Source organism: Bos indicus x Bos taurus, chromosome 20 (genome assembly GCF_003369695.1).
Source record: "Bos indicus x Bos taurus breed Angus x Brahman F1 hybrid chromosome 20, Bos_hybrid_MaternalHap_v2.0, whole genome shotgun sequence".
NCBI classification, from domain to species: domain Eukaryota; kingdom Metazoa; phylum Chordata; class Mammalia; order Artiodactyla; family Bovidae; genus Bos; species Bos indicus x Bos taurus.
In genome coordinates this window covers 2,132,193-2,155,798 of record NC_040095.1, presented here as the reverse complement: position 1 = coordinate 2,155,798, position 23,606 = coordinate 2,132,193, and the positions used below count along the sequence as shown (strand labels likewise).

Below are 23,606 nucleotides of genomic sequence, written 5' to 3'. Positions count from 1 at the left end.
GAATCCGCCTGCAATGCAGGAGACCCTGGTTTGATTCCTGGGTCGGGAAGATCCGCTGGAGAAGGGATAGGCTACCCACTCCAATATTCTTGGGCTTCCCTTGTGACTCAGCTGCTAAAGAATCTGCCTGCAATGCGGGAGACCTGGGTTCGATCCCTGGGTTGGGAAAATCCCCTGGAGAAGGGAAAGGCTACCCACTCCAGTATTACTGCCTGAATGTGAATATGTATGTGTACATGTGTATGCACATGTGTGTTTGTGCATATGTGTGTATGTATATGCATATGTATATTTGCATATGAATGTGGATCTGTCCTGGCACATAGTAGATGCTTGATGAATGTAAATGCTCTCCTATATTGCTGCCCTTCTGTTCTTTCTGTGCAGCAGTGAGCGACTTCATAGAAGAGTATACAGAGGATTTCTAAATCTCCCCCATACACGTCACGCAACAATCTCAGGCTTTTTAATTCTTGGTTCTGTAATACCACCATCACAAGCAACAATAACAGTTCCCTTTCTAAGTCACTTCCAACATGTTCCAGTTATTATGGCTGCGTTACAAATCTTCTCAAAACATAGGGGCATAAAGCAACCATTTAATGTGTTCACGTATTTTGTGGATGGGGAATTCCTAGAGGGTACAGGAGGGCTGGGTGATGTCTGAGGCCTCAGCTGGGGGACTTGAAGTCTGGGGGCTGGAGTCGTCTGCAGGCTCCTTCACACACTCATTTGGGAGGTGCTGTCCGTTGGCCGAGAACTGAGTTGGGCTGTCAGTTGAAACACCTAAGTGTGGCCTCTTGGCTTCTTCACCAAGAAGAAGAGTGTCAAGAGAGAGCGTCCAGTGAAACCCGCCCCACTGTTTACCACTTAATCTTGGGAATCACAGTGTCACTTCCAGCACATTCTGTTAACAAGGCAGTTACAATCTCTGCTAGATTGAAGGGGAGTGGACAAAGAAGCACCCTCTTGACGGAGGTGTGTTCACGGCACGCTCAGAGCAGAGCGCACGGGATGGGATGTGCGTTGGTGTACAGTCCTGGGAAAACGCAGTCTGCCACGTTGTGTCAGGCAGCTTAGATGATCTCTTATTCCTCAAAAACCACTGAGGGACTCACCATACATATCTCCATCCTAGAGATGGACCAACTGAGGCTCAGAGAGGCCAAGTACTTGCCTTGGGCAGTATATTTAACATCTCTGAACCCCAATGACCACCCTCCCCTCTATAAAAAGGGTAGGACGAGCTCTACCTGAATATGACTGTGAGCCTGCAGTGCTTATTACCTTATGGGATTGTTGGAAGGTTCAAGTCGGGCAAGCAGTTTTGTGATCTCTAACCCTCTGTGCCAACTCAGAGCACCTGTCTTTATCAGTGGAACATCATTGTTTCCTTCCTTCCACCTACAATCATCTGCCCCACACAAACCCCATAGCCAGCCAGGGAGCAGGGTTTCCACCCACATACTCTCAAGAGAGAGGCATGTCAAAGCATTTTGGCAAGAGTTTGCTTCGATGCAGCAGGAGGATATACCAGCCCCTGTATGTTCCCATCTTCCAAGGGGAGAGTACTTTGGGAAGAAGGCTAGTGTTTGCTTATAAAGTCCAAATGTGTAACTCTTAATACCTCTAGTCAGTTACAAGAATGTAGCCCTTTAGCCGTACTTTTAAAAGGCTGTCTGTTGTACTGAGGATCTCTCCCCCAAAGGAAAAAGAAGGACCAGCATTTTTGCACTAGGTCACAGGCAGGAATCTTCTGGCTCCTGCGTGGGCCAGGACCATCTTGGAAAATCACCCCTCGGGATTCATTCTGGGCCATGTCCTTCACAGCCAATGCTGCATCTGCAAGGTCTGAGGCCTTTAGACGCCCTCTTGGCTATGGTGCCCGTTAAACAGACGATTTACTCTCCTGTTAATAGGATTCAATTACGAAAAGGGGTGGGAAGGGACCTCACTGCTGGGGAGAGTTTAGGGGCCTGAGCACTGCTCTCGTTTTACGGCCCAATAGGCTGGTTGTCTCATAGCAACAGAGGCAGAAGTGAGGAGGGGCTAGAACTCTTTCAGTTGGCAGGGCTGAGCTGTGCCCACCTCCCCAGGAGCTCTAAATTATCAAGTGGTGGGTGTCTGTACAACAGAGGTGAGCTTTTAGTTCTTAGAGCAGCACCAGGCTCGGAAGAGAGAGCCCCGGCTCTGTAATCTGGCAGGACCAGCTTTGACTCTGGCTCCTGCATTTGGGGACTCCCCAGGTGGCTCAGTGCTGAAGAATCCGCCTGCCAATGCAAGAGACCAGGGTTCTGTCCCTGAGTCAGGGAGGTCCCCTGGAATAGGAAATGGCAGCCCACTCCAGTATTCTTGCCTGGAGAATCCCATGGATAGAGGAGCCTGGCGGGCTACCGTCCACGGGGTTGCAAAGAGTCGGATACAGCTGAGCACTCACACACATGCGTGCGCATACGCAGCCCGCACTTAGAGTAGCTAACCGTGGATGAGTAATTTAAGGCCTTGAGCTTCAGATTCAGTGTCTTCAACTGACCATGGAGTAAAGTGAGGGGCAGAGATGCTAGGATCATGCCAACAACCACTTTAAGGATGAAAGAGTAGAGAGAAGTATGTTTTTGCCTTCAAATGTTATTGCTCACTTGCCTCTTCTGTTGATGGGAACACATCTCTGCCCATGGGCCCAAACTGTACAGTTTGACCACAGGGAGGTCACCGGGCCAAGCAGGCTCTTCTTAGACCTGGCCGGCTGGAAACAGCCGTGAAGCGCTCACTGCTCCCGGCTTCTCCTTGGTTGGTCTTTAAAAGGTGAGTTTCTCTTTTCCTGCCCCAAATCGCCACCATTTCTAACTCTCATCACTACTTTGTACAAAGTAAGGTTTAAAAATCCCAAGAGGCTCAGAGAGGCATTGTGACCTGCCTGGGGTCACAGAGTATACAGTTGTCAAAGGCTGAGGGTTTTGGCTGCTGGGCGGGTTGGAAACGCCAGCCCCTCCAGCTGCCCCACCCCTTAGAGCTTCCACTCCTCCTCCCTCCCTTCCGTTGGCAAAAAGAAACTCATTTCCCATCCCAGACTTCTCTGCCAGCCCAGAGAGATTAAGTGAAGAAGAAATGTCTCCAAATATACCGAGATGGTCTTTCCTGGCTTCTCAGATTTGCTGTCTGTGGTTTGAAACCTGTTGCCCAGTAGATTCTGGGAATTGCAGGGCAGGGGCCTGGGTAACAGCTGCCAGCCCCTGGGCTGGGTACCTGCCCTCTCGAGTTTGTGTCCTGGGGCTGTGTGCTCAGACTTGACCATGTTTGGGCATGGAGGCTCGTCTCAGACGAGAACCAAAGGCCGCTTCCCCAGAGACGGGCTGGGAGCCCAAACTTCCTGCTGCAGCTCAGGCAGCCTCTTTTGGGTGGGGGCTGGGGACCAGGAAGAAAAGGGTCTGCCGAAGACTCGCAGGGCACCCAGGAGACTGTGAGTACTGAGGTCAAGGACACTGCGGAAGTGGTTTCTCCAGAGACTGGGGCTAGAGCGGAGACCTTCGCTGAGGGGCGCCGGCAGTGGGAACTCCCTGCCTCGAGGGGCTGGCCATCAGGACTCCGGGCTCCAGAGGAGCTGGTGTTAAGTCCCACAGGACTAGAACTGCCTGGACCCGTGGTCTGGCGGCCTGTGGGGGGCTGGAGGTGGGAAGAGGGGTCCTTGGCCCCGTCACTGGAGTGGCTCAGTGCCCTGGCCCTTGTCTCAGCCTGCAGAGCAGCCAGAGGGCAGCAGCCTGGAGATCAGAACCAGCCCTGGCACTTGTCACCAGGGGAGGGGTGGGGCAGAAACAGGCCCAGCAAGAGCACTGGGGACTTCTGATGCAAACCTCAGGGTTTCTTTCTTAATAGTAACAGTTAATATTTATCAAGGGCTTGCGTTGGGCCAGGCAATGTGATGTTTGGTACATCATTTGATCTTTATCAGAACTCTCGAAAGCGGACACGATCGCGCTTGTTTTACAGTCACAGGTTGCTGGGTGACAAAGCCAGGATTTGATCCCATGCCTGATGATCTCAGAACACCCCCTGTCCCTCACTCCACCAGACCCTTAAACACTGTCTTCTATGCCCTGAAAAGGATGTCAACCCAAATATCGGATTACTGAGGAACCCCCAAATCCCGCCTTGCTTGGCTTTTCTTCACCTTTCCTCAATCCACCCCAGACCTCCAGTGACATTTCCAAATGGAGAGCTATATCTCAAAAGTCCAGAGATATTTAGCAGTTCTCAACTGAGGAGTTCTTCTGCGAGTCTAACTGAAATCCCCCATTTTACAGCTGCAACCCATTTCTCCCTGTGCAGACCTCAGGGGGTCTCAGCGGTTCCCACCCTTCCTGCTGCCTAAAGGTTCTCACTACAGATGTTGAAACTTAGGACTATATCTGTATTCATATCCTCACCCTACTCTTTTATCCTGTGTGGTCTTAGAAGGATTTATCAAAACTCTGCTAGCCCCCTCCTTTAGGGTGAGTGACAGTCTCACTAGAGCTTTGCAGACAGGAGGGATCTGAACAAGTGGCCGGGTCCAGACTGCTTTATCTCCTTTCCTCCTGAGTGCCCAGACCTGGTACACTGGGAGTGCCCGGGGGAGGGGATGATGATGTGGCAGACGGGCCTCCTCAGTCTCAAGGATGCTCTGACTCTCTCAGGGAGGGACTGGTTCTACTGTGGGCACTCAGCCTAGGTCCTCCCTCCGAGGCGTGATCCCGTGTTGACCCTAGAGCCCTGTGTTCCACAGCCCCAGGGATAGGGCCAGGCACCAACCATCCCAGACAGTCCTGGGAAGGAAGGCTGTGTAGGATTTTTGCCCATCCCTAGGTGGCTGTATTCTTTAGCCTGCAAACACATGTGTGGGCTTGTTAGACTGGCCCTAGGTAAATCATGATGTGGGCTGTCCCATTTCCCACAAGATGGAAGGACAGAAGGACAAACGTAACGGGAAAAATAGTTGAATAGCATGTCTCTCATTGTCAAGATTTTTTCCTTTGTGACTTTGTAGTATCTCTGTTGGAATGTAGGGAAACCACACTTCTCTGTGCCCCAAATGTGGGAGAAAAGTCATCATTGGGTATCATCCCTATTAATCACTGTGGAGGGCGTGACAGGGCTGTAACCTTGGTATCTGACCCTGGAGTCTCCTTTTTAGGACAGTGGGGGTCTGGGGACACCAGAGTGGGGAAGAAGCAGGGTGGAGATCTGGACACTTGAAGCAACTTAACAGAAGAGAAGTTGAGTAGAAAATAAGACACTTTGTTGAAAATCCCTTTGAATCAATAACGCCTATCTCGGGAATACTCACTCGTTCATAAAAATAATGTTTATTACCTTAGGGACCTGGCAAGGAAAATAAAGTCCTTCCTGATAGCTCGCTAACATTTCCCCTAATTCAGGGGTTACAGAGAAAGACCCCATGGCCCTGTTATCTTTGGTAGAAATGTTACCTTAAGCAACAAACAAAAAGCAACAACAAAGGGATTTACTGAAGCTATGGGGCAACTCTGGAGAAGGCAATGGCACCCCACTCCAGTATTCTTGCCTGGATCCCATGGATGGAGGAGCCTGGTAGGCTGCAGTCCATGGGGTCGCAAAGAGTCGGACACAACTGAGAGACTTCACTTTCACTTTTCACTCTCATGCATTGGAGAAGGAAATGGCAACCCACTCCAGTGTTCTTGCCTGGAGAATCCCAGGGACAGAGGAGCCTGGTGGGCTGCCATCTATGGGGTCGCACAGAGTCGGACACGACTGATGCGACTTAGCAGCAGCAGCATCATGGAGCAACTCACTGACTGCATCGGAAATCCATACCAGGACAGAAGCCGGGATGCTCTGGCTCCAGGAGGGGCCTGGGGAACAAGAGTGACCCTCCTGGTGGGGGTTCAGGGAGGAGGGGCTCTGCTTGCTCTGGGAGAGGCAGGTCCTGGAAGAAGGATGAAGGGCTTCAGGCCCAAGACGCAGGGAGGCAGGAAGCCGCCCATCACTTGCACCATTCTGCTTGGGCTCGGGGGGCTCAGGTCCCCAGGTAAGATAGCAGCCGCTGAGGCCACGTGATGCCACCTGCCCTCGCGGAAAGCAGGGAGGCGGCTGTTTCAGGATCCCCATGGCTGAAACCCCTCCTGTCGCCCCGATGTCTTGGCTGCCCTCTGGCGGACCTGGTGCCCCTTCTCTGCATGCTTCCCCTGCCCAACCAGCCCTGCTGTGGGAGTGGTTTTTTATTTAAGTTAGTTAAGTTTTGACTGCTGGGTCATTGTTGCTGTATGAGGCCTTTCTCTGGTTGTGGCGTGGGGGGGTTACTCTCTGGTTGCAGCGCACAGGCTTATTGCAGCGGCTTCTCTCGTGGAGCACAGGCTCTAAGCGCGTGGGCTTCAGGAGTTGCAGCACGTGGGCTGAGTAGTTGTGGCTCACGGGCTTAGTTGCTCCACGGCATGTGGAATCTTCCCGGACCAGGGATCGAACCTGTGTCCCCTGCGTTGGCAGGCGGATTCTTATCCAGTGCGCCACCAGGGGTGTCCTGTGAGACTGTTTCGGCTCCAGGTGTCTCTGAGACAAGTGTCCTCGGAGGATGTGCATGGATATTCCCCCTCTGCTGCTTACAGTATTAGTTTATCTCCTGTATTGGTTTCCTATCGCTGCTGTAACGAATTAGCACAAACTCAGTGGCCCCAGTAGAAATCTGTGCATACACAGTTCTGGAAGGCGGAAGTTCAAAATCAGCAGCACGCTGGCAAGGCTCAGTCAAGGTGTCGGCAGGGCTGCGCTCCTCCAGAGGTTGCAGAGGACAACGCTTGGTTCCCTGCCTCTTCCAGCTTCTGGGAGCTGCCAAACCCCTGGATGACCGCATCATTCCAGCTTCAGCCGCCCTGGTCATAGCCCTCTGTCTTTTCTGTCTCATCTCCCTCCGCCTCCTTCTTGCAAAGATCCTTGTGGTAACCTTTAGGTCTACATGGATAATCCAGGATAATCTCGCTATCTCAAGAGCCTTAATAAAGAATCTTTGCCATGTAAAGTAACAGTCACAGATCCTGGGGTTGAGAACATGTGCATCTTGAGGGCCATTACTGAGCCTGTCACACATTGGGTGACCTTGCGCAAGTCACGTTATCTCTCTGAGCCACGAGCCCTTCGTCTGTAGAATGGGGATGATAGTATTTGCCTCTCAGAGCTGGTGGAAGGCTTAAATGGGGCCAGAAAGCCCTCTGAGTTTTCCAAGCTCTGCATTGAAAATAGAGACAATGTTGATAGTTGATCACCCTCTCCTCTCACCCGTCACTTGTGCTGATTCCATGTCCGTTTGCCTCTCTGATCCTAGAAACGTCTGCTGTCCCCAGTGGCCATGGGAAAGAAGCTGGTGATGGCCCAGAGGCGGGGAGAGACTCGGGCCCTCTGCCTGGGGGTGGCCATGGTCGTGGGCGCCGTCATCACCTACTACATCTTAGGCACAACTGTGCTGCCCCTCTATCAGAAGAGGTACCGGACTCCCCGGCTTGCTCCCACCCTCCAGTCTAAGGATCTGGCATCTGTTGCCATGTTGTATATCTCGAGTGACAGGGAGCTCACCACTTCTACTATATACACCATTTCATTTGAGGGCCTTTCTGATAAGTAGGGGGCTTTCCAGGTGGCACCCGTGAAAGAGCCCGCCTGCCAATGCAGGAGACAGGGGTTCGATCCCTGAGTCAGGAAGATCCCCTGGATGAGGGCACGCAACCCACTCCAGTATTCTTGCCTGGAGAATCCCGTGGACAGAGGAACCTGGCAAGCTATGGTGTATAGTGTTGCAAAGAGTTGGACAAGGCTGAAGCGACTTAGCATGCACTGATAAGTAGGAAGTGTCTACATTGAGCTAAATCTGTTCCCCTGGAGCTCTGCTCTGGAATCTCGGAGAATGTTCCATGCCTTTGTTTTCTGATATGTCAACCACGTGAGCTTTCAAAGGAAAGACTGGGAAGTTCCTGATCTGTTCTCTATTGAGAATGAATACGCTCAGTTTTCTCAGCCTGATCTTAGGACAAATCTCAGACCCTTGCCTTGGGCACATTCCAGCCCCCTTCTGTCTGGCAGTGTCTCTTGCTTGATAGATGGAGGTGAGTCACGACTGATTTGCTGGTGTGTGGCTGAGCCCATCAGCCTCTCCTGGGTCTGCTCCTGCCTCACTTTTTACGGTGCTGGAGCCTTTCCAGGCTGGAATCCTACCGAGTGAGGCACTGCTCAGAGTGGCCATGTGCCTCCAAGACATTTCCTCTGGGTTCAGAGCCACCCCTACCATATTCCCCACCTGGGCACAAATCAAGCTCCTCCTCCATCTACTCTTTTTAAGGGAAGGGTCACAGATTCTGAAACCATCCAGACCTGGCTTCAGGGACTGTGAGCCCTTAGCAAAGTCACTTGACCTCTCTGAGCTTCTCTTCCACCCTCTGCAAGATGAAGATGGTGTGGACAAGGGGTCTGAGGTCTGGCTGCAGACCAGAGTCGCTGCGAAGAATGTTGAAAATACATCAACCCATCTTAGAAATTCTGATTCACTTGTTCTGGGGTGTGGCTTGGATGTGAGGATTTTTAAATCTAACCTGGGTTTAGGGTGAGCAGTGGGGGCCAGGCCAGTTTATGTAGATATTGTCCAAGAGGCCAAAAAACTGATATTCTGATTTTATGATTGCTCCCCAGGACCCAGGGACTCTGGGGTCATGCTCCTTTAGTGCTGGTTGCTAACGGCAGATGGGTCTTGGTCCTGAGTCTCTCTAAAGGGGTTTGTGCTGGGCGCTCTGTGACACCCGGGTTCTGAGATGTGTTTGTGTGTGCATGGTCTCCCCAGCGTGTGGACCCAGGAATCCACGTGTCACCTGATTGAGACCAACATCAGGGACCAGGAGGAGCTGGAGGGCAAGAGGGTGCCCCAGTACCCATGCCTCTGGGTCAACGTGTCGTCCGTGGGCCGCTGGGCAGTGCTGTACCACACGGAGGACACTCGGGACCAGAACCACCAGGTACTGCCTGGGTGGGGAGTGAGGACACGTCCTTTTAACCCTGGCAGGTGTGTGCTTGTCCCCAGCTGGCTCCCGAATCCCACTCTGGAGGAGAGCAAAGACTGGAAAAAGATAAACCCAGTTGACCAGGGGCCACAGCTGGTCTGAGGCCCAGCCAGTCTGAGCCCTTCAGACCCGCCACTGACTGGCTGTGTGACGGGGGCCTGGCCCTGCCAAGCCTCAGTTTCTGTTAATTGAAAATTGAAGTGCTGCTATGAAGTCAAGGACTGTGTATCATGTGCCAATCTTGATGTTGGCTGGATAGCAGGCACTCGGAGGAAGCAGCTGGTAGTGTTATTTCATTCTATAACGTGGGTCAGATGAGAAGCCAGACCCAGAGCTGATCTCACATACAGGAACCCCCGTGACTCCCCGACTCCCCACTATAGGAGGCCAGAGGCCCAGGTTTGGAGCAACACTTGGAAAGTTTTCCTATCACTGCCTCTCAATGCCCCCCTCATACCTGCAAATCTACCACTGCAGTCCTTTCTGTAGGAGACACAAGTTGACCCATTTTCATTCATTCGTTCGTTCAACCATCACTTCCTGTGTTAGGGGTTGGGTTCAAGAGAAGAGAGCTCATACACGAAATAATACCTAGTAGAGAGGGCCAGTGCCATAGAGAACGGTGAGGTGAGGGTGTCAGAAAGGCACTGGTGTTAAAAATCAGGCAGATACTGGTTACACAGAAATGCAGAGGCGGGCATATGTGTCGAGGGGACACAGAGAGCAAGGTACGGGGAAGGAAGGTGGGGAGATACAGGATTCCAACCCCCAAAGAGACAAAGCTAAGGGCGGGTATAGCGAGAAAGAGCTTCCGAAGCAGCTTAGGGTTTATTCCCAGAGGCCGTCCACACCGCCAACGTGGGCAATTAAAATGGGCTTTTTGGGGGTAGTTTTTCTTTTTTTGTTGTTGTTTTTTGAGAGAAGCAAAACTTTAATGAAAAATGCTACATGTTATTGAAGGTATTTAGTTCTCATATTAAAAAAATATTACTTAAAACATTTTACTAAAATTTTTTTTTTGCTCTCAAGACAGTCCTCAGAGATGTCTGAGAGAAATAGCATGCACAACACAGTTGCAGAGAAGGAGAGGAGGTTTAATTCCAGCATAAGACACTGACACCGCACAGGTAGGGAAGCGACCATTTTATAGAGAATGGGATTGGATGTTTCTATTCAATCAGGATTTTTTTTTTTTTTTAGCTTTAACAGTTCAACCAAAGGAAGGAGATTGGGAAGAAGAGATGGGGGAAGGGCTAAGCTCATTCACAATCACCATTTTACAAAACACCACACTGCTTCAACCACACGAGACACAGAGGTTGGTTGTAGCTGTGCAGCCCAGCAAATACGTAGAGCAAATGCCAAGGACGCAGGGTTGATGTAATAGGTCCACAGTTTTAAAGAGACTGATTCTGTCAGGGTGGTCTCTCATCGACCTGAGCTGGGAAGACATGAAGCTCCTTCACATTTTCATCAAAGGCCAGAGCTTTGCTGGGAACTAAGTTCACTCCAAATAATGCTCCTGGCGCTGGCTTTAACAGGAAGTAAAGTTATTTGCAACTCCTAATAGAATTCACCATTTCCTAGGGGAAGTTCTACTGATTACCAGGGAGTTAAATTCATGCAAACCATACAGAAAGGAAATACTAATTATATTCTGGTGCTGTACAAGCTGTGTGCCTGTTTTCTGCCAAGGACTACCAAACTGTGGAATTAAAATGTGATCAGGGAAGCTGGGGCTCCTCACCTCTGGGTGTTAGGTCCTCCTGGGGTTCTTAACAAAACCAGGGACTACCAAACTGTAGAATTAAATGTGATCCTCACCTCTGGGTGTTAGGCCTTCCTGGGGGTCTTAACAAAACCCGGGTCCTACACCAGACCCACTGAAGCAGAATCTCTGGGCTTTCCAGGTCATTCTAAGTTTCCTTGGGATTTACGGCTGTGAGCAACTGGAGTCTTTAAAAGGTGTGGGGTGCTGGCGGCATGATCAGAGTGATATGGAGGAGTGTGGGGGTCAGTTACTGGGGGGAGGTGGGGGCCACCACAGCTGGGACACAGCTGGGACAAGGATGGATGCTGACAGTCAGAACTTGGCGGCTGATGGGGTGGTAACGGGCAGGGTGCCTGGGGGGATGGTGGGCTCGTGAACAGGCCTGGGGGCTCCTGGTGAGCTGGGTCTGGGCAGGCAAGGGGCCTGGCTGTCCTGTCGTCACTAGCATGACTCAGCCACACCCGATGCAGCTAGGGCCTCCGCACCCACCTGAATCAGCTTCTTCCAGGACCCCTGCCTCTTCTTTGGCATCCAGGGCCCCTGATTTATCCCCAGGATCAAGAAGCACATTTTCAAAGACAAACAGAAGTGGTCACTGGTGCGATGGGAGTTGGGAGCAGGCTGGTTTGCAGGCTGCCAGCTCGGAGGAGCTCGAGGTCAGACCTTCCCCCGAATGGGCTCCCAGCAGCCTGAAGCCTGCCTGCTGGGTTCGGAAGGACAGCACGGCCACCACCAGATGTTCAGTCTTTTCTCCCAGAGCACCCAGGCGCCCCCAGGGGTGGTGCTGAGGGCAGGCTGCTGCACTGCTGTGATGGGGGAAGGGGACGTCATGGCTTTGCCAAACAGCAGGGTGGTGTACCAGCTGCTCTTCCCACCTCTGTTCAGCTCTGTGGTGCCAGGGCCTGGTGCTTCAGGATGGCTGGGTGTCTTCTAGAGTGGCTGTGCAAGGCTGTCTCCCCCCACTTCTACTCTGAGGAAGGAGGTGGCTGTGCAAGGCTGTCTCCCCCACCTCTACTCTGAGGAAGGAGGTGGCTGTGCAAGGCTGTCTCCCCCCACCTCTACTCTGAGGAAGGAGGTGGCTGTGCAAGGCTGTCTCCCCCCACCTCTACTCTGAGGAAGGAGGTCACCAGCTCGCTCTTGGTTTATCTCATGAGACTTAGCCTGAGAGGTTCTAAGCTCCTTTTCATGGTCTGCGCTGAGGACAGTGACACCATGGGGCTTGGGAGAGAGGCTGGATCATTTAAGATCCCTTAGACAACTGGCACTAATGGTAAAGAACCCGCCTGCCAATGCAGGAGACATAAGAGATGCAGGTTCGATCCCTGAGTCAGGAAGATCCCCTGGAGGAGGGCATGGCAACCCACTCCATCCTAACTCAGTTGGCTAGGTTAACCAAGGTCACAGTCAGAGGCAGTGGGGAGACTCCGGCCAGGCCCTTTCAGCTCAGGATTCAGGATCCACTTGCTGCTAGGACCCTGGGCTTCTCTGGTGGCTCAGATGGTCAAGAATCTGTTTGCAATGTAGGAGACCCGGGTTCCATCCCTGGATTAAGAAGATCCCCGGGGGAAGAAAATGGCAACTCACTCCAATATTCTTGCCTGGAGATTCCCATGGGCAGAGAAGCCTGGTGAGCTACAGTCCATGGGGTCACACGGAGTCGGACACGACTGAGCAACTAGTGCAAGGCTAAGACCTTAGAGTCCCCAACAAATCTGAATGCCAGACTCCTCGGGAGACAGTGGCTCCCCAGCCTCAGCGGCTCCCCAGCCTCGGCTGTTCCCTGGCTGGCTGGCGATGTGGACCTGCATCTGGATGCAGCTCCGCCCTCTCTCCAGGCTGTCAGAGCTACAGTGTAGCAATCACCTCTACTGCTGGACTGAGTGCTGTCAGGGCAGGCAGCCTCGGGGCAGGACCTCACTCAAATCCAGGGAAGAACCCAGGCCTGGGGAGGAGCTGGCCCGACACTGTCTCTCATTTTGACTCATTTGACATGATTGTATAGGGCAGTGGTCCTCAAACCAGTGCCTGAAGTAGTTCCCAGGTTGCTGAGCCCCCTCCTCAGAGATTCAGAGTGAGCAGGGAGCCTGTGCTTGTGGCCAGCCCTCCAGGTGGTCTGCTGCAGGGGCTGCGGGGGCCCACCCTTGCCGAGCATGTGCTGGAGGCTTGCGTAAGCTGCCTGCAGACCTCCCAGGATGGGAGAGAGAGAAAGCCAGGGTCTCTCCTTTCTGCCTTCTCTGCAGAGCTTTCCAGCTGGACCTCATCTTTCCAGGCCGCAAGGTTCCTAATCACAGTGATCAGTGTCAGAATTAAACATATACTGGGCTCTGTCTGCACAAAGCTCTTTTAAATGCATTCTCTTTTTCCTTTGAATCCCAGTGTCAAATACCAGCTGGCCAGCATCTTGGGTTTTGCTCACACAGAGTTAGACCTCATAAGTTTTCAATTCAAATTTTCACCAATATTTTAAAATTGTGAGAGTCCACATTAAAATCTGGTATTTTGGCTTCTTTTACTATTTTGGAGGCCTGGCTACAGTAGGTCTTCTAGATGGCACAGCATCCGTTGTCCAGATGGAGTGATGACTGCCAGGCTGGGTGTGTCTGGCTCTCTCCATCACCCCAGGCCCCACCACGCCCTGACAGTTCTCCCTGGCACCAAGGCAAGCGTCAGTTGGCCCCTGTCATCTTATTCCCTCACTGCTTCCCTTGTGGGTGTTACCTGTGTGAGCTTTGTAGGCAATTGAGTGTATGACCTCTGCCCTGAATCCAAATATAGAGCCCACTCAGCCTATGTCTCCCATTGGTCTTCTTAGACAGATAAGTTTGAAGTTCTTTAGTAAACTCCTTTGAAAAAGGTACTGCTATTAACCCACTTAAGTGATGAAGACATCAAGGCTCAGCGTGTGTGTTAGTATCTCAGTCGTGATAACTCTTTGTCACCCCATGGACTGTAGGCTGCCAGGTTCCTCTGTCCATGGAATTCACCAGGTGAGGATTCTGGAGTGGGTTGCCATTCCCTTCTCCAGGGGATCTTTCTGACCCAGGGATCAATCCCAGGTCTCCTGCATTACAAGCAGATTCTCTGCCATCTGATCCACCAGGGAAGCCCTGTTAAGCAATTAGCCTAAAGTTCCTCAGTGGCTCAGCTGTAAAGAATCTTCCTGCAATGCAGGAGACACGGGTTTGATTCCTGGGGTGGGAAGATCCCCTGGAGGAGCAAATGGCAACCCATTCCAGTATTCTTGCCTGGAGAATTCCGTGGATAGAGGAGGCTGGAGGGCTACAGTCCATGCAGTAACACAGAGTTGGACATGACTGAGCGACTGAGCACTGCAAGTGATGGGAGCAGAGCCAGGGCTCCAGCTGGGGTCCCCGCCTCCCAGGGTGCAGTGTGTATCCTGACAGCTCCCAGGCCACCGCCCTCCCAACCAGCACCGCGTAGGCACCCCCTCAAACCACGCAGTGTGCAGCCTGCCAAGCTTTGGACAGTCTTGAGTCCACCCAGGCGCTCGAATCCAAAGCTGGTGTTTTCCTTCATTCCACACCAGGCCCTGAGAAACAGAGATTTCAGTCCCATGCGTGCTCTTGATTCTCCCTACAGTGCTCCTACATCCCAAGCAGCCTGGACAACTACCAAGTGGCCCGGGCCGACGTGGAGAAGGTCAGAGCCAGGTTCCACGAGAACCAGGATTTCTTCTGCTTCTCCACGACTCGGGAGAATGAGACCAGCGTCCTGTACCGGCGCCTCTATGGGCCCCAGAGCCTCCTCTTCTCTCTCTTCTGGCCCACCTTTCTGCTGACTGGCGGCCTGCTCATCATTGTCATGGTGAAGATCAACCAGTCCCTGTCCATCCTGGCGGCCCAGAGGTAGATCCACACACGCCCATCACCTCTCGGGCCGCTCTCGCTCGTGTCCCGTGCCCCTCTCCTGCCTTCGCCCCTCCCCCTCCACTGCACGGATGGTCTTTGGGAAATCCCTTAGTTAAGTCATTTCCTGCTCAAGACTGTTCAATGGCTCCTCAGGACCCAGGAGAACTGAAGGTCAACCCGTGATGGTTCTCCATCCTGGACCCCACTCAGTCCATCCATCTGAGTCAGTCCATCCCTGACTCAAATCTGTTTTCTGCTGTTCCACTGTCCACTGGACTGATGCCAATGAGTCTCACTTCTGTGCCTGCTGGGCCCTCCCAGGAAGTGCTCCCCGACAAGCCTCCATTCCTTCTTGGAATTCCAAAGTGAAAATAGCAGCAGCCCCATAGACACAGCACATTCATCAGTGGGACATCGCTTGTTTTCAGCTTTCTCAGATCCGTATACATTCTTATACCAATATTAACAAATATAGTACAAACTTCTGGTCTTGAAGTCATGGGGATATAACTGCAACATGGTGACAATAATTAGTAATACTTTGCTGCATATTTGAAAGTTGCTGAGAGAGTAGATCTTAAAAGCTCTCATCATAAGAAAAAAAACTGTCACTGTATATGAGATGGGTGTTAACTAGAAACTGTTGTGGTGATGATTTTGTAATACATACAGATATTGAATAATTTTGTTACACACTTGAAAACTAATATAATCTTATATATTGATTATATCTCAAGAAACCAAATATATACACAATATATAGGCTATAAGGAAATGATACTAACATACATAAAAAACATTAACAGTGGGATTTATTAATTATAATTTTCTTCCTTCCTTTTATTTTTTGTACTTTTCTAAATTTTCAACAATAGAAAGGCTTGGTTTCACTGTGTTTATTTTTAATCAGAACAGTAACAACAGATGTAATTTTGGAAAAATGTTTGAAGGGGTGAGCTCCCCATCATCAAGCAGATGGAAGTGGCCTAGTGGACAGGTTGAACTCCAATCAGACACAGGCTTTTTTTTTTTTAATATTTATTTTTAATCGGCGGATAATCGCTTTACAGTGTTGCGTTGGTTTCTGCCATACAGCACCATGAATCGGCCACAGGTACACCTAAGACACGGACTTGTGAGAACACACAAGGTTAAGAATCCTGGACAGAGGGAAAGTAAACACAGAGATGGGGATTCATGGTTTTCAGTGTAGATTAAATACAAGGTACCTGGGCCTGCCCTGGCGGTTCAGTGGTTCAGCAAGTGGTGAAGCAATGTCAAAGCAGGAGACACAGTTCTGATCCCTGGTATGTGAAGGTTCCTTATGCGCTGAGCAACCGAACCTGTTCACCACAACCACTGAGGCCGCCTTCTAGAGCCCACAAGCCAGAACCGCTGAGCCCAGGTGCTGGAGCCGGTGCTCACACCCAGAGAAGCCACTGCAACGAGAAGCCCACGCGCAGTGCCGGGGAGTAGCCTCCACTCGTTACACCCAAAGACGTCCCCGCGCAGAGACGAAGACCCAGTGCAGCCAAAGAAAAAAAAAGAAAAAAAACAAGGCACTGACCCTGTGGGGAAGCAGTCTCAGTCTTGGGGAGGGATAACTGGGGGAAGCTGTCATAGATCCACCACCACTCCAAAAACTTGTCCTAGAGCAGTCCTTCTCAAAGTGTGGTCCCCGGACCAGCATTCCTGGAGGCTTGTGAGAAAGGCACACTCCAGGCCCTCCGCCCAGCCCCACTGACCTGGAGACCACGAGGGGGTGGGTGGGGAGAGGCTGGTGGGGTCCCGAGGAGCTGGGCAGTACTCCGTGTTTTAACAGTGACTGCAGGGGACTCTGCATGTGCTTGAGCATGAGAGCCACAGGTATAGAGAACCACAGTCCTGCCCAGGACTTTGGGGAAGGAATCAATGCCTCTTTCAGGTCAAGTCCTCAGCTGGGCTTGAAGTTAGGCTGGTGTCTCTGAAGGTCCCTGGAGCTGATTCCAGGTGCAGCCCTGGGAGTGAATCTTGCCTCCACTTCCAGCAGACTGCATGTCTCTCATTCTCCGTTGTGTCATCTATAAAAGAGAGAATGTCCCTTTTGGGTGGTTGGGAGAGCTGAATGAGGGTTTGACACATACTGGGCGGTCAAAATGGAAGCTGTTCTGCGGGGAGCTGCCCGTGAGAACAGGGTCCTTTGTCTGAAGGACACAGCTCTGGGAGCAGCCTCAGTCCTTGAGGGTTTGCTTGCAAACATAGCTCTCTGTCCCACCACCCCAGAGATTAGGTGATTATTTACTGCAGACACCTGGAGTTCTGGGCAAACTTCTCATGCACAGAGAAATGTTATCTGGTGTAAGAAATAATAACAGGGTGCCATTCCCATGCTCTCAAGATTTCTTGTGACTTTTTGTAAGATGTATAGGTCAACCAAGAAAAATGTTAACTGTCTTGTCTTTCTCACGCTCTCCTGTATAAATATAAGATGCTGAATAAAGTCGTGGTCAGACCGCTTCCCTTTGTGGAGACGTGTCTGAACCTCTCGACCCCATCTTTGTTGTAGCATTCTTTTGCTGTAGTTTTCTTTCTCAGCCACGCCGTGCACGTTCTCGGGACCTGATCAACTTTGCCGGCTGGCTCCGGCACTGTTCTTAGTAACAATAAGAAGGAATGAATATTCAGAAACTTTCAGAAGAAAGTATACCAACAATAATGTTAACTAGCATTTTTTGCTGCTTATTTATTCCATGCTGGGCACAGTGCTAAGAAGTTTGCCTCATAAAAATTCAGTGAGCATTACTGAACCCACCTCATGGATAAGGAGAAGCAGCATAGGACAGAGGTTATATACATGGACTGGCTTCAATACCCAACCGTATTACTCCCTAGCTGTGTGGCTTTGGACAAATAACCTTCCTGTGCCTCAATTTCCTCACTTGCAACATAGGAACTAATCATAATATTTCCCATTTGGGGGTTGTTAGTATTAAATGAGTTATTGTATAATGTTCCTAGACGAGTGACTGACACATGGTGAGTGCTGTATATTATGAAAAACTGAGGCTCTAAGAGGTCATTGGCCAAGGTCAACCAGATAGTGAGTGAGGAACAGGACTTGAGCCCTGGGCTGTGTGATTCCAGAGCCTGGCCTGTGATTCTTTAGCTGACTCAGTCACCGGAAGCCCCAGGGTCCAGGTAAGGAACAGCGTTGCATCCTGGGATCCCCAAGGTGTTCTCATGCAAGTCAGGGATCAGGGATCCCCGATGCAGCTTCACACCCTCTGGGTTCTTACTAGAGACAATCCTTCCAAGGGGGAGTAACACCCCACTCCCTGGAGCTTCTTCCTTCTGGTCTTGGGGACATCTTAAGAGTCCCGTGAATCTAGCAAGTCTTGTTGGGATATTGTCTTATAGTTTGGTAAGATCTTTTCTTTGGGGGAAAATTAGGTAAAGGATCTATCTGTGTGTTTCTTTACAACTGCATGGGAATCTACAATTCCCCCCACACTGAAGTTTAATTTTTAAAAAAGAAAGAGTATCCGCATCATGAATCTCATTTATAGGGGTTTCTTTGCATATGGTTTTCATGCACCTGCATTTGGGGCTGAAATACACCAAAATGCAGACTATCCTAACAGCCCCTACAGGGGAAAAGGCCACCACCCTCTAGCAAGAAGTACCTGGGGAGGCCCAGGCCTCACTGCCCCATGCATTATTGACAATGAACTTCCTCTGCTTGAGACAAATGCCTTCTTCCTGTCAGTGGAGTTTGGTCTACTTCTATCAAGTCCTACACCTACCCGCTGGTCACGGAACTTCAAGCCCAACATGGGCATGAACTAATGGGGATTTAAGCATGATGGAGTTAGACACGGAGGAGAAATGTTTCTGGAACAAGGGCGGCCTGGGAGCAGACAGCCCTCATTAGTTCTTTAAAAAAATCACTCTGCTAACAAAGTCTAGGGCTGGCGCTGTTTTTGCCTCTTCTCTCCCGGGCCAGGGAGTCCCGCCTGGAGAGGTGCGCCTGGATCGCTCGCCCAGAACTCGGATGGCGTGGTGGAGATCAGTGGCAAGAGGACAGGGAGGGGCAGAGATGAAGCAGACACAGTGCCTGCTCAAGGGGCTGACCATCCTGCTGCTCTTTCTCCCTCCTTTCCCACCATTATCAAGGGCTTCCTTCTCCACAGTGAAGAACCTGATTGATGCAAACTCAAAATAATGCAATGAAAACTATGACTCAAACCTCAATTTTTGTGACCTCCTGAAATAATGCTAGCCTCCCCCACCTCCATCAACAATTCACCTAAAATTCCTCCTAATTTCAAAACTCCTTGGGTGTGCAGATTGTAGGCTGCACTCACCGTATTGCTAATTGGCAGCACAGGCTGGTGCATAAGAATAGCAAATGTCTTTTGCACTTAGAGGAATTTGAATTATATACTTGCAAAGATACTGTTTGATCACAGTGCAGCTATCTTATGCCTCATCAGGCACTGCCCTTTCGTATGTAGGGAAAAGAGATCAAAGCAAAATCAGAAAGACATGAAGAAATTCACCATGGTCTAGGGTAATGGTTCTTTAAAAAAAAATTTTTTTTTTTTAATGTAGACCATTTGTTAAGTATTTATTGAGTTTGTCACAATATATTTCTGTTTTTTTTTAAAAATATTTTTGGAATTGATAGACTCCAAATGCTGCTTCTAGAGAGGAGGCAAGGTATTTGAAGACATGCAATTGTATCTGTAATGTTAATATGAAGCAAATGTGACAAAATGCTAACACATTAGTTTTGAGGGGTGCTTTCTGAGGAGCATATGGGTGTTTTATATTATTTGTTCTATTTTTCTGTGTTCAAATGCTTTCTCTAAAATAAAAGAGTGAATGGAAACAAAAATATGTTTGGTTTTTTGGCCATGTGGCATGTGGGATTTTAGCTTCCCAACCAAGGATTGACCCCTCACCCCCTGCCCTGGAAGGAGGAGTCTTAGCCCTTGGACCACCAGGGAAGCCCCTAGGGTAATGGTTCTCAAGTGGAGGCCGGCAAGGTCAGAATTATTTTCATAATAATATTTACATACTGCCTGCTTTTTGCACTCTCAATCTCACCATGTGCGGAATCTTTCAGGGCTTATGTGTGTGACGTGTGATATCACAAAAGACTGAACACGGACCTGAGAAACCTGTTGTCTGTTAAGCCGAGCACGAAAGCAATTTGCAAAAAAGGAAAACAATGCGCCCTTTCTCAATAATTTTTTGAAAATGTAACTATTTTTAATAAAATATAATCTTTTGTTAACCTGGAATGGGTTTATCATTGTTTTAAAATAAATTCATTTAAATGAAACATTCTGAGTTTTCATTCCTAAAATGGTTCAGTTCAGTTCAGTTCAGTTGCTCAGTCGTGTCCGACTCTTTGTGACCCCATGAATCACAGCACGCCAGGCCTCCCTGTCCATCACCAACTCCCAGAATTCACTCAGACTCACATCCATCGAGTCAGTGATGCCATCCAGCCATCTCATCCTCTGTCGTCCCCTTCTCCTCCTGCCCCCAATCCCTCCCAGCATCAGAGTCTTTTCCAATGAGTCAACTCTTCGCATGAGGTGGCCAAAGTACTGGAGTTTCAGCTTTAGCATCATTCCTTCCAAAGAACACCCAGGGCTGATCTCCTTCAGAATGGACTGGTTGGATCTCCTTGCAGTCCAAGGGACTCTCAAGAGTTTTCTCCAACACCACAGTTCAAAAGCATCAATTCTTTGGCACTCAGCCTTCTTCACAGTCCAACTCTCACATCCATACATGACCATAGGGAAAACCATAGCTTTGACTAGACGGACCTTTGTTGGCAAAGTAATGTCTCTGCTTTTGAATATGCTATCTAGGTTGGTCATAACTTTCCTTCCAAGGAGTAGTGTCTTTTAATTTCATGAGTGCAATCACCATCTGCAGTGATTTTAGAGCCCCAAAATAAAGTCTGACGCTGTTTCCACTGTTTCCCCATCTATTTCCCATGAAGTGATGGGACCAGATGCCATGATCTTCGTTTTCTGAATGTTGAGCTTTAAGCCAACTTTTTCACTCTCCACTTTCACTTCATCAAGAGGCTTTTTAGTTCCCTTCACTTTTAACACTGGTTAATATAACCCATATAAACCAAATCTCTTCTGGAGTTGTAAGTGTGTTTTTAGACTCTAAAAGGATTCTGCGACCAGAAAGCTTTGGAACTGCTGACCTCGTGTGTCCGGAGACAGTCGGGGTCCTCTTGCTCCTCTTCACTGTGCCCTGTGTGCATCCATGGCCTCCTCTAAGCTTCATGTGATCCCTACTTGGAGCCAGGAGGGGAGTTTCCATTTCCCCATCTCTCCTGCCTCCAGGGTCTCTCTGCCACCAATGGATTTGTTCATGAATTATCTTCCTGTTCCTTAACCTTCATCATGTCGATTCAAAGACGGAATTCGTCATCTCCCTAGATTTCCACAGCTCTCCCTTCCCACTCATATAAAGCACATGCTCATCCGACAACTTCCTTAAATGCTAAGGAGGATGGGGAAGAGATGTGTATAACTGTAGAACAATCAACTCCCGACTGAGTGTTAGACAAAGGTGGTGCTTCATCGCAAAGGTTGTGCCTCCCTTCTCAGGTACAGAGACTTCAACTTCCCATAATCTCCCTTACCCCACACCAACTGCCCTCAAGCTACATGAAGTAAAAACAGGGGCTTCTGTGGCCTCCACAGCTTTCAGACATGTTTTCTGTCTCCAGTCCCAGGGAGACTGTTGCCCTGAGCCTACTCTGTCCATTCTGGAGCCCTTGCTTTTTGACACTCCTTTGTTTTCTTATATTCAAACATAAACTCATTTTCTCTGAAGGTCAGTAGTTCTTTAAAGATCATCTAACTTTTCCCCACATTCTAGTCTGGTGCTTGAGCCCTTCCTATAATGTTTCTCTTTTTCAACTTATGTCAACATCTTTTTTGACAAATAACTCATTGTATGGAGAGGCAGCTCCTTCTATTTCAGGATTATTTAGGAAATTACTCCTTGGACTATAATCTATCATCTGCAATAATAAAAGCGAATATTTGTTGAGCACCTGTAGGCTAGGATCCAGGCTAAGCTTTAATATGTATGGTTCATTTAACCCTAACAAGGTCCTTTAAGGCTGTTATTGCTATCTCAACTTCATAGATGAGGCAACAACAGTGCAGAGATTTAACTTCCTGAAGGTCAAAAGTTAGCTAACAGCAGAGCTGGAATTCAAACCTGAACAGTATTGTTTCAGACTCTATGCTCTAACCACTGTGCACCCTTCCCCTTGCTGTTGTTCACTCAACCCCAAGGACTGTGGCACACCAGGCTTCTCTGTCCCTCACCATCTCCTGGAGCTTGTTCAAACTCATGTTGGTTGAGTTGATGATGCCATCCAACTGTCTCATCCTCTGTCGTCCCCTTCACCTCCAGCCTTCAATCTTTCCCAGCATCAGGGTCTTTTCTAATGAGTCAGTTTTTCGCATCAGGTGGCCAAAGTATTGGAGCTACAGCTTCAGCATCAGTCATTCCAATGGGTATTCAGGTTTGATTTCCTTTAGGATTGACTGGTTTGAATTCCTTGCTGTCCAAGGGGCTCTCAAGAGTCTTCTCTAGCACCACAGTTTGAAAGCATCAGTTCTTCAGTGCTCAGCCTCGTTTATGGTCCAACTCTCACATAGGTACATGACTACTGGAAAAACCATAGCTTTGACTAAAGGGACCTTTGTCAACAAAGTTATGTCTCTGCTTTTTAATACGCTGTCTAGCTTTGTCATAGCTTTTCTTCCAAGGAGCAAATGTCCTGCTTCTTAGTCTCTGCCTAATGTCAAAAATGGCAAATTCTCGACAGGACTGATAGCTCTTTGGGTGCCTCTGTATACCTTCCCACAGAGCCCAGGCTCTCAAATGGCTCCCTGGAGCCACATCTCTGAAGAGCTCACAGATGTGGAGTGACACCCAAGCAAAGCATCTGGAAAAGCCCTGAAAAGATTCAGATGGAGAGCTGCCGACATGGACAGGCGGATGGAGTTAGCTATGCTCTGCCTGATGCCATGATAGCCCGGCCCACAGCCCATCAAACACCCGGCAGCAACCCAGGCATGCTACGGCCACAGCAGTCCATGAACTGGTCACCATATTAAAAAGCAGGGAAGAAGAGAGGCTGTGCTGACGTGTCTCTTTCTTAGGGACCTCACACTTCTCTTGGTCAACCCTGCTTTCTTCTCCAGGTGTTCCCAAACCACTGGTTCCATACTCCATTCCAGAACTTGTCCAGGAGTGGACAACATGCTTATTTATACACAGCTTCAGGATTTTCTTTTGCAATCATCAATAAAAATTGGGCCACGTGACGCCTTCTTGGTATCTAATTTTTCTGTGACTCTGTTGGCCATGCACGTGGTATTTTTTGAAACATCTTGTACACATGTGTCTTTAAACACTGTTTTGTATGCTCTCTGTTGGTTCTTTCCAACTCCCAGAACTGAAATAGTCTGAGTCATAAGCCAGGACCTCGTTGGTCTGGAGCAGCCTGAGCCTCTGACTTCCTGTGAGCATTGTAGCCACACCGGTCCATCACGCTGCAGGGAAGGTGTGAAAGCCAAACAGAAACCGGTGCCATTCGCCCCTCCATCGGATCATGTGCCCCAAGCAGACTCAGTCATTCTACTCTCTCTTTCAGAACATGTTTTAAAGGCTTTTTCTTATTCTTAAATTTGGGGGGAAGTAAGTTTCAGCTTAGTGTAACCTTATTCTTCTGGTTCTAAACTATGTGTTTTATTTATTTTTGGAAAGGGGGCCTGCAGGGAGGAATGCTCAGAAAGGTGAGAGTTCGAATCTAGATTGTCTATGAATCTAGGCAGTTGAGGCTCCATTTCCTCAACTGGAAAATGAGGGACTTCC

The 23,606-nt window shown here is 49.5% G+C and overlaps 2 protein-coding genes across 2 annotated transcripts in view; one reads left to right on the top strand and one right to left on the bottom strand.

The window, feature by feature from the left end:
• The window catches only part of KCNIP1 (potassium voltage-gated channel interacting protein 1), a 407,173-nt gene that overhangs the window by 368,842 nt on the left and 14,725 nt on the right, over nt 1–23,606 (bottom strand). The gene's annotated exons all lie outside the window — the stretch shown is intronic.
• Nucleotides 3,378–17,226, top strand: KCNMB1 (potassium calcium-activated channel subfamily M regulatory beta subunit 1). Its single transcript, XM_027520009.1, has 4 exons — nt 3,378–3,460; nt 7,334–7,491; nt 8,837–9,008; nt 14,425–17,226. The coding sequence occupies exons 2-4, from the start codon at nt 7,358–7,360 to the stop codon at nt 14,692–14,694; spliced, it is 576 nt and encodes a 191-aa protein (XP_027375810.1). The 5' UTR covers nt 3,378–3,460; nt 7,334–7,357; the 3' UTR covers nt 14,695–17,226.